The sequence below is a fragment of the Fopius arisanus genome, unplaced genomic scaffold, assembly GCF_000806365.1.
Source record: "Fopius arisanus strain USDA-PBARC FA_bdor unplaced genomic scaffold, ASM80636v1 scaffold00002, whole genome shotgun sequence".
NCBI lineage: Eukaryota > Metazoa > Arthropoda > Insecta > Hymenoptera > Braconidae > Fopius > Fopius arisanus.
Genome location: NW_011887741.1, coordinates 2563492 through 2573951, shown reverse-complemented (window position 1 = coordinate 2573951; position 10460 = coordinate 2563492). Strand labels below are relative to the sequence as shown.

General features: G+C 32.4%; 1 protein-coding gene and 1 long non-coding RNA gene across 20 annotated transcripts in view; one reads left to right on the top strand and one right to left on the bottom strand.

The window, feature by feature from the left end:
- The window catches only part of LOC105267646 (uncharacterized), a 76371-nt gene that overhangs the window by 35734 nt on the left and 30177 nt on the right, over window positions 1-10460 (top strand). The window lies entirely within an intron of this gene.
- Window positions 5596-10460, bottom strand: part of pHCl-1 (pH-sensitive chloride channel 1) — a 33455-nt gene continuing 28590 nt past the window's right edge. For 6 of the 15 annotated variants that reach the window (XM_011306515.1, XM_011306554.1, XM_011306536.1 and 3 more), the window contains 2 exons: window positions 7221-7346; window positions 5596-5742 (listed from right to left, as the gene is read on the bottom strand). In XM_011306515.1, the coding sequence (XP_011304817.1) occupies window positions 5596-5742; window positions 7221-7346 (273 nt within the window). The remainder of the gene's footprint in view (window positions 5743-7220; window positions 7347-10460) is intronic. The other 9 variants (XM_011306578.1, XM_011306587.1, XM_011306607.1 and 6 more) reach the window with 3 other exon arrangements.

The window sequence follows — 10460 nt, the reverse complement described above, 5'->3', positions numbered from 1 at the left end:
GATTCTCATGTTCCCCTGACATTTTTTCGAAAACTTCGAATTTTAAAAATCCAGTGAATACCTCCTTCATTCTCATGCTCCCCTGATACTTTTTTGAAAATTGCGAATTTTCAAATTCCAGTGAATACCTCCTCGATTTCCTTCCAAATTTCACCCTGACAATTATAGAGCCAAAGCAATCCAGGAACAATTAAATAATATTTTCAGCCATAAATAATGTTTCCTCACAAATAGAATAACTTTAATAATTTTAAATCCAGTTTTTATTCAAATAAATTCATTTGGGCATTCAGGAAGGTGCAGATTCTTTTCACAGAATTATACATGATGTATTATATTTGCTCTTAATGAGGCATTTATCAATTAATAGTTGAATAACGAGAATAAAAACTAAGTAAGTAACAATGATATATTGTAAAATTTGTTATTTCTCGTACGCTCGTAATATTGATTGCTGCCCTAAGATTAATTATTCTTTTATAAGGCTCGACGAGTCTTTCTCATATATATAATTTTTTTTTTCATTCGTATATTTACATATGTATACACGTAGGCGAGTCGAATATTGAGCTGTTCTCTGAGTGCAGAAGAATCTCCAAACTATTTCGGGAATGTTAATTTGGTTGGATTTCTTTCAACTGCAGTCAGAGAATGCAGAAACTACCGATGGCAATGCAGTTTGGATATTTTTTTTATATATCAATGTATTTTGTCTTTATTCACTTCCGTTCTCTTGCCAAAAGCTGTGAAAAGGTAGAAAAATAACGAGACTAGAGTTGGCTGGATCAATGTGTACAGATAGTCAGCAGTTTTGTGATTACACGTATGAAAAATAACCAATAGAAAAATTTCCCACTTCTCTGAGATATTCTGGTGAATTTTTTGAAAATATTCCACTTAATTTTTTCATTATTACACGGTAAAATAGAATTTTTCAGTGGAATTCTCATGGAACTTTAGGAGAATTCCAGCAGAATTTCGAGTAAAAATTTCATGGAATTTATCAGAGAAGGCGAAAAATTTTTTTATTGTGTTTTTTTCATGTGTGTAGAACCTCGACCTCTCACCCTTCAATTCCCATCAAACTTTCAATTAATTATTAATTGATTCTTGTATCATTAATTTAAGAAAAAATGAGGGGATTTTTGAGGGTGAGATTCGCTGGCGGAACAACGCATGCGGTGGATTTTTAAAAACCACCAAAATAATGCTAATTTCAAAGTGACACTTTCTTTCTCTCTTTCTTAGCCGCTATGATTCCCTACGATTTAACAGTTTATCATTTTCCATTTCTGGGATTGTTTATTCGTTATCGTTTTCAATACTTTTCATCACAGGCTTAATGAGGGCTGTTTAGGATAAAGGATTAATTGTTGAAGTGGGGAAAAATACTTAGGTTTGAATACTCATGTTGGCTGATTTTTTTTTTTTTTATGTTAAATATATCAATGAGAAATATGGATCGAGGAGGATAATTATGAGTGGATTTGCCTTGGGGTTTGGGAAAAAGTTGCGAGGAACTCAACTCCTATTTATTTATTATTTTTTAGAATAAAAATTTGGAAAACTTAAACAAAATTTTCCCAGATTCCAAAATCATTATAAAATTTTAATTTCTTCAATTTTCCTCGTCAAATGCCAAATTAGGGTAAATTTAATGCCAAATTTCTCAACGAAAATACATAAAACGGTGAAATACGAGTTGATTGTTCCCCACATTTTTGTTTTTTTAATTGAACGAGTGACGAAAAAAATGACAAATGCCCTTGTGGTCTGAATGTCGTGTGCGGAATTTTTTTTTACACGTTACCGACCCAGATGGACTCTCCAGCTGACAATACCCTCCTACATTCACCTCTTTCCCTCCCACATTGCCATTTTTTGTCATCCCCGCCAAATGCAAACAAGCGGTAATGTACAATATCGATTTCCATTCAGCTGCTTGTTTTCAGCGTCAGCTGGAATTTAAAACGTCGATCCGAGGCTTAATGATCAGATGAGTGGAAACAGGCAGTAAAGAGATTAATAAACAAAATGATAAATTAAAAAATAACAGTGCCTTATCACATTGTAACAATCAACTGCATAGCAGAGGTAACAAACAAAATAATGAGGATTTTTGAACGATAAAATCACGACGATTTCACATTATGTATAATTTCAGTGAATTTTCTTAGACTAGGCTATATTTTTTCTTTCTTGAGTAAGCTTTGTCATTTTAATCTTCACGTTTTTAATTCATTAGGATTTTTGACAATTCTTTAACGATGCAATGGTCGAGGCTTTTCTCGAAGATTTTTTTTACAGTGGCCGAAGCCAGTTACGCTGAGAGAAACATAATCATTTTGACGGAGAAGATTTTCCAATAAAAAAGAATATTCTCTTGTCAACTACTCAAGTTACGGGCTAGCCAAGTAATTAAAATCTCAGTATCGGTTCCAAAATCTTCATCACCGCAATTCCATTCGAAATTTTTCGAGCTTAAAAAAACCGAAGAAATTATTTTCGTCCATCCCGTAAATCTTCTCTGTCAAAAGTCATTAAAAAATCTCCCTCTACAGAGTGCAGCTAACGATAGTAATTAAAGAATAAGGTTTTTCTTTCAATATCGCATTATCTTTCATTCATTAATGAGTTACTCGTGTCTAACTTTGGTCCGTGGAGCATTTTATATTTTTTAGATAATAAATATATGACTTCTTTAATTATAGCGTAGCTTAGTAAATTGTATCGACTAGGGATGACTCACTTGACAGCGCATGAGGTATACAAAGTGTGTAGCCATTACTCATCATTTATTCCACCTTTGCCTATTCGTTTTGCATTTTTTTTTTCGCATTTATTATTATTATTTTTTATTCGCCACAACCAATCCAATGTTTGGGGGTGATTTTTTAATTTAATTCCTCCTATGGCATTTCTTTTACGTATTCGTTGTGTCAATTGCAACAGTGTTTATTAATTTTATAGTTTATTTATTATAAATGGATTTTTGGCGCTCTGATAAGGTGCTTATTACTGTAATTGGTGCGAGGGGTGACTGGAGTTTTTAATTATCATTGCAAAAGGAAATATTCGTAATTGTCCGATTAATTTACTCTACTTTACTCCAATGACACTGGGTCGATTATCTTTAGATTTTTCTTTTATCTTCTTGGTTAATTAATTTATGAGAAATTACGAGTCTAGAATGAATAATTTACAGGTGATTGTCTCCTTCGGTATTTTTTTATTTATTCTCGGGGTGGGAATGTCGGGGAATAAACAAAATATCGGAGGAGATATTCCAATGGACGCTTTGAGTGTAAAAAAATTTATAGATATATAGTTTTTATTTTTCTTGCGAGATTCTATTGGGGTGAGGCGATCTTTGGGGGACGAGTTTAATATTGTGGTGCTTGAAAATCTTATGTAGACAAATTTTTGGAAAATTTTGGAGATTAATCCACTGATTTTTGTCGGCGATTACATTCATTTGGTGGAGACGGGGAAGCGGAGTAATTGGCGAATTGGATTTTTGATGATTCATGCGAACTCAATTATTCGGTACTTCAATTAAGTGAAAATTCATTGCGGAGTAGTTTTTTTTAAATTAATCCAAAATTTTTTCACTTTACTTTAAAAAATCCACAATCACAGGCAAAATTATTGAGAATTATAAATTTCGGTGTAATTATTCCAGCAATTATTCCAAGTTAATGACTATTTTTTAAAATCCTGAATATATAATAAAATTTCTAGATTTAAAATCGTTTTTCCAAAAATTAATCAACAATTGGAGTGTAATAATAGCTTGAATTTTTTTGAGTAAAAGTCGGTAACGAAGTGGTGAAAAAAAAATCGTTATCTCCTCCAGATTTAGAGCTGAACCGTTGTAACACTTCACCCTGAATTTTCAAAAATATTTTTGCTGGGATGAAATGATTTTTTTGGGTTTTGGTAATTTATCATCGGCATAAATTACCAAATACCGATGGATTAGACTCAAACATTTACTCCACTTCACAATTTATCACAAAGCAAAAGAGTATCCACTCGATTTAGATCGTGCCTCGAGGGTTTTCTCCTCAATTCAACGTTAAAAAGAAGACCCCCAGGTCTCTCTCGTCAAGTGTCGATGTGCTCGAAACAACAAACACCTCGTCAAAGTGAACAAGTACTCCTCTAATTTTTTCACCTCATGTTTCACGTAAAAAAAGTGCGCCTACTGATTTTTTCCATTTTTTTTTTCATCGTTTTTAAATCATTTTGTCTTTTTTTTTGGCAGTCAGTTTCAGATAAGATCTGAAAGTGTTGGTGGTACGCAGTGATTATTTATTTGAATTTCAATTTAATTCCTCTTTAACTCTCGTTTACAATTTTTTTTTAAAGGACGTTTTCCCCCTTTATTTCCCTCGAGTGAGGGAAAATTCTCGCGTTCCTCCGTGTTTTAATTAAACTTTTGTAGCGGAAATAAATTATGCGCTGGAATTCTATCACGTCTACGTCGTTTAATTCCCATATGTCAGAGTTTATTTGTTTAAAAAATTAGGAAAATTAGAGATTATTTATTTGCGGTTTACGGTTGATTAGTAGTTGAGTTTTATCGACAATTTTGACTTTCTCGAATCTTTTCGCACTATTTTTCGCCGGAGAGCAACAACTTCTTCAACTTCTCTTTTTTTTTTACTTTCATTTTCCTTACGAGGTACAACTTCATCGTCAATCATTTGCAATCTTCACATGGAGAGAAATTATTTATGAAAACTCAGTGGCGAAGGGATAAACTGCAATCAGAAGAATTCAGAGTTTTGGTTAATTATCGATTTATCTCGAAAAATATTGAGTTGAGATGAAAGTACCAGTGATTTTTTTTATAGCCCATTAAGTTTACGACAAAAAAGATCTTTTGATATTTCTCTCGAAAATCAACATGTTTTCTGATAAATCGAATTTAATAGAATTATAAAATCCTATTTATCTCACTTTATGAATTAGCGACTGAATAAAAAATTCCAGCACTGGAAATTTCAATGTGTAAATTCATCGTGAATTTTTCTCGTATTGATATGCAATTTTCACACAAATACGCATTAATTTTACTTCAATTTTCTCGGTGAAAAGTTTTTCAAACATTTTCTCTCCACGCATAAATTTTCTTCAATCACCTGACAGAGCAGTGATCCTGTGAGAACATTTTTGGGAACAGATTGGCCAGATCTTCACCGAAAAGAATAATTTCTTGAAATGGAAATTGATTAATAAATTGATAACCAATTTATGGACATTTTCTTAATTGTTTCAATTCCGGTAAAACTGACGGAATCATTAAATCCCTCTGACGAGACTCAATTCCCGATTTAATGACCAATGATTTTGTCCCCAAAAATGTTTCGACGGGAGATTTAATCTCAGAACTTGAACATTGAGATGGTAATATAATCTACACATTTGGAAAGTTCAAATGAACTATTCGATTCTAGGCTAAAGAGTTTCTCGAGTGTCAATCGTGTTGATAAATATTTTTTACAGAGATGCACATCGGGTGTTGATTTTTTTTTCGTCAATTTAGCGTCTGGAGCTTGGCTGATTGATGATATTTTCTGGTTGATGTTTCTAGGAGACACCCTTGTAGTGGTAGAAGAAGAACACCAGGAAAACAGAGTAAGCGATGGGAAATAGGACCCTTGCTATGACGTCTATGGTTTTAGCGACTCGAATCGGATGGGGTGGCTCTTTTTTCCGGACCTGCACAAAGCAGCACTACTCAGGGTCATTATAGGGTCATCTCACGCATGCACTACACACATAACATCCATTTTTTGTGGTTTTTCTTTGGGGAAAAGATGCAGGAATTACCGGAAAATATGCGGGGGCTCGATTAAATTCATTGACCGATAAAATTGATAGACTTGATAATTGCGTAATGCATTTTTTTTATTGTTGAAAGAATCGAAGCGAAAGGTAATTGATGAAAAAATATTATGTCAAATTGGGTAGAGAATTTTAGGGAGAACAAACAAGTTGACGGTTAATTTGGAAAAAAAGTGTTCCTAGAAAATGGAGTACGTGTTGCAATAAATCAACTTAATGATGCTTTTGAAAATTCAGTGGCCCCTGTCCTCCCATCAGCGGGAAAGCACTTTCAAAGGGAATTATTTTCAAAGTGTCGTTGCTGCGTTGCCAATCGAGTTCTATGGAAATTTTGTAGCCTCTCCAATTTGCAAATTGACTTGGGGACTGGCAGTATTCAAATTTGTCCCTTGGCATTAGCATTTAACATTGCGTTGTTTGTTTGAGCAGATCATCCGGGGATTAGCCGTTTAAATTCGGCCTTGCATGATATTTACTTATTAATCAACATGAAAATTGAATTGTCAATCCATTTTTATCGACCCCGACTAATAAACTTAAACGACACTAATTATTAAACTATCAATTAAAATTATTTGATCAATAATGTGGCAACATTAAATCAAATTTTACAGTTTTTTTTGCATATGGATTAATTTAAAAAATATTGATTGGGGAGCGATAGTTTTCGAGATAAGTCGATCATTAAGAAGAGCTGTAAATTTGATTTGACTTGTTTTAGCAATTTTTAGCAATTATCATTTGGGGAATCATTTGTTTACTGAGTCAAGTAATAAATAATTGAGTTGCTGAAAAAATTGTCTGTTCTTAAATGCTCTTTGGGTTTTTTTTGGATCTACAAATATCTTGACAATTCAATTTTAATGCTTCATGATTTTAATTGATAAAAAATATTACACGAGGGGTTAAAAACAGTAATTACATCATACACACCAATTACGCGACATTCATGCTAGGTATACATATAAAAACACCTATAACTATCACTATTTTCATACTGAGAAAAAAAATTAAACAACAACAACATTCACTGCCCCGGGAAAAATTATTTATTCAAATCAAATAAATCATGAAAAAAAAAACAAGCTGAAACTGGCATTAAAAATATTTTTATCATTACCAGTAAATTTTTCTTCGAGACAATAATGAGAATAAATAAATAATCAATATTCAGCCTCAATTAATAATATTTATAAATTTATAATGATAAAATTCCCAAAGTAAATATAAAAAATTGAAATGTGATTGAAATAAACAATTTTCTGGCTGGGGGTAAAGTCTTTTTTTTTTAGAGGGATGCGTTTGACATGTCATGCGTTTGACAAGTAATTGAATTTTTTCTCAGTATTATTGTTTTATTGACATACCTCAGCAGCACATCCGTTGGTCGCTGTGTGCGTACAAGGATTTGGACCGCAATTTGTACATGCGATGATCTCGTTCGGCTCATTACCACCAGCTGTTGTATTTCCACCCTCTCGTTTCTTTGTCCCCTACGACAGGGTCCGGGTAGCAGAATACTTATACCAATTAATCTTACCTGAAGGCATCCACTTTTTCCAGATTTATTTAATCCGATAATTACTCTTATTTCATTTCTCATTTCCATCCGGAAAAATTATTACCAAATTTTTAAATCCTACCCCTATCCACAATGTATACTATAATTACACATTATAATTTTTGTAATTAATATTAATTATTAGGGTATTAATCATTGATTAATTTGAATTGAGAATGAAATTGTTTTTTTTCATCTCCAATTGACTTTCATTCAGCAATAACTCGATAATCGCAGAGTGAAATTTCAAAAAAATATTCTCATTTTTCAGGTATTTTTTTTATTTTTAAAAATGAAATTTGATTCGCTGAAATTGCACTGTTGGATCAGGAGATACTGAATACAGACAATTGATTTAACATCGCTCTCTTCCTTATCAATTTTCACTCAATTTCCGGATGGAAATGGGAAAAGATGGAGTTGTGAGAAGTTTTCCCGTCGTGTACATTATTGCGGGAACTCTGATGCTCCTCTCACGGAGAATTTAAACAATTTAAAAAGCCATCGCACGGAGAAAAAGGGGATCCTTCACCTAGTTTTTTTTTTCCATGTATAATCAATCGATTTATCAATTTCGGGTTCAATAGATTTTTTTTCCATGCCTCTCGTTTTTTTTTTCTGTCAATAAAGGGCGACACATGCTGCAACACAATATTCTACGCTCGTGGCTTTTTCCAACGTTTACGCAATATTTTCTCAACTTTTTTTTAAAGAACAAAATGTTGAAAGAAATTGAATGAAGTAATGAAATAAGAACGCGATTCTTGGAGAGACTGAGTTAAATGAAAATTCAACCTTTGGACGTTGAAATAATTTTTTATCGGTTATGATTTAAGCTTTAGGAGGATCAATTGCTACTAAAAAAAGCTCATGAATTGGATTGAACTACTAAGCAATTCTTTATAGTAATTGAAAATAAAGCGATTTGTCGATGGTTCAATTTTGAACAGCGATTCATGGGTTGATAAATCATTTAATTTTTCTCCCAACCCACGGAACGGGCGCCATTTATGAAAAACTGATCCCCAAAAATTGTGATTCTATCGGGTCCAGTGATTTTAAACTCTTCGATCAAGTTTTTTTATTATTTTTCTTTCTTATTCTCGATTGAAGCAAATTTTTGTGTTTTTTTTTTGTAGATTTAATGATTTGGATTGGTGATGAAAGCAGTGCGTGAGTGTATTTCATTAATACACCATTAATTAGCAAACTTTGCTTGCACTGATAAAAATTTTCCACTCAATTGTCCGATAAGAAATTTTTTTCACTGCACGTCAAAAAATTTCATAATAAAAAATACAATTACAACCTCAGGGTGAAAAATATTACTTCATGGAATTTAATTATTAATTTTTGAGTATATTTTTTGAAATAATTCCCTCAAGTTTTTAGAAGAACTTGAAATTGCGGTTTTTCGTTCGGAAAATTGAGGGAAAATTTTGAAACAGTGAGGGTGACTAAGAAAAAATAAGCGAGGGATTTTAAAATCGCTCAACTGCACATGCTTGCTCAAGTATTATTGAGTTTCACTTGTGATTCAGTGTGTGACAAAGCCTGGGGAAGCTTTTGAGGTACTCAACAAATAAAATAACAGATTTTCCATTCAATCGGATGATCAATTGATTCCGCTGAGCGAGGAGATATCAATTTTATTGAGTGAATTTTTCATGCATAAATTGACACTCTCGGCGCTGGCTATCTCCTCTCTCTAGAATAAATAAATGTTGAAGAAATTCAGGTATGGTCGAGTCCTGGCGAGACAATAAAACAATTGTTTCAATAACAAAAAAATTAGGATAAATAACGCAGGATTCACTGTTGGATTTTTTGAAAAATTATCTTCAAAAATTCTGGGGAATCATAAAATTGAAAATTCCTGACACAATGAATTTTTATTCATTAGCAATTCGAAAATTCTTGAGACTTTTTCCATGCAATTAATAATTCCGTTATTGATTCCGTTATTTGTTTAATTATTTGTTTCGTTAGTCGTTTCGTTTGAATTTCATTCAACTTATATTTAAAAATATATCAAATACGTGTTCTACATATATTTTTTGATATTTAGATTCCAATTTTTCCCAATATTTATATTTTTTTTCCAACAGTGTACCACTGCTCTTTGAAAAAATGCGATAACTGGGGATTTAAACGTGAAAAAAATCCCAGACTAATTAAAATGCAGCGTGAGACGCCGATAAATGTTATCTCATGAAAAATTATAAACCGATTATTTATTTATCAAATGGGGCTGCCACTTTATCCATTAAAAAACTGAAATATTTACATCCTGTGTCCTCCGGCCTTCAAATGCTTTATATGCGATTGGGGATAAATAAATTGTAGGAATAATGATTTGAAATGTAAATTTGGGAAAATGGGAAACGTGCAGGATTTTTCAGGGAATTCTCCTCTCAGAGGCAAATGTCATATTTTTTTTTTTATTTAAACTCCTCCAATTTTGTTCTCGCTTGTTTCCGGAATGGGTGACTCACATTGTAGCTGACAGGATAATTATTTTTACTCAAAGGGAGTGAAAACTTCGTCTCCATTCTTGGGAGATGGATTACAACTAGAAAATTGTTTGGATATTTTTTTTTGTTTAACTGCGTTGTGCTACTTTGAATTATTTCATGGACATGAAATCGACCGCGGGGAGAGAAAAATCTGGCAAATATCAATCAACAAAGAGAAATCCATCAATTATTGCGTAATCCATTGATTTGCGGTGTTACAAATAATTTTCACCGATTTTTCAACAGATTTTTCTCCACGCGCGCGACTAGAAATGCGAAAACAGTGGGTGGAGATAAAAGTTGAAGAAAAATTACCAATTAATTACCGAAACGGGTGAATAAATTCAAATAAATAATCATTAATAATGAAAATAAATGAAAAAGTAATTTTTATGGCGATAAAAAAATTTTTTCACCCGACAAATGTTTTAATTTTTAATAAATGATAAATTATTCAAAAATATCTCCGACTTTTCCGATAATTTTTATTCAACTCTTCTCACCGTGTGAAAATTTGTTCAAAAAAATCT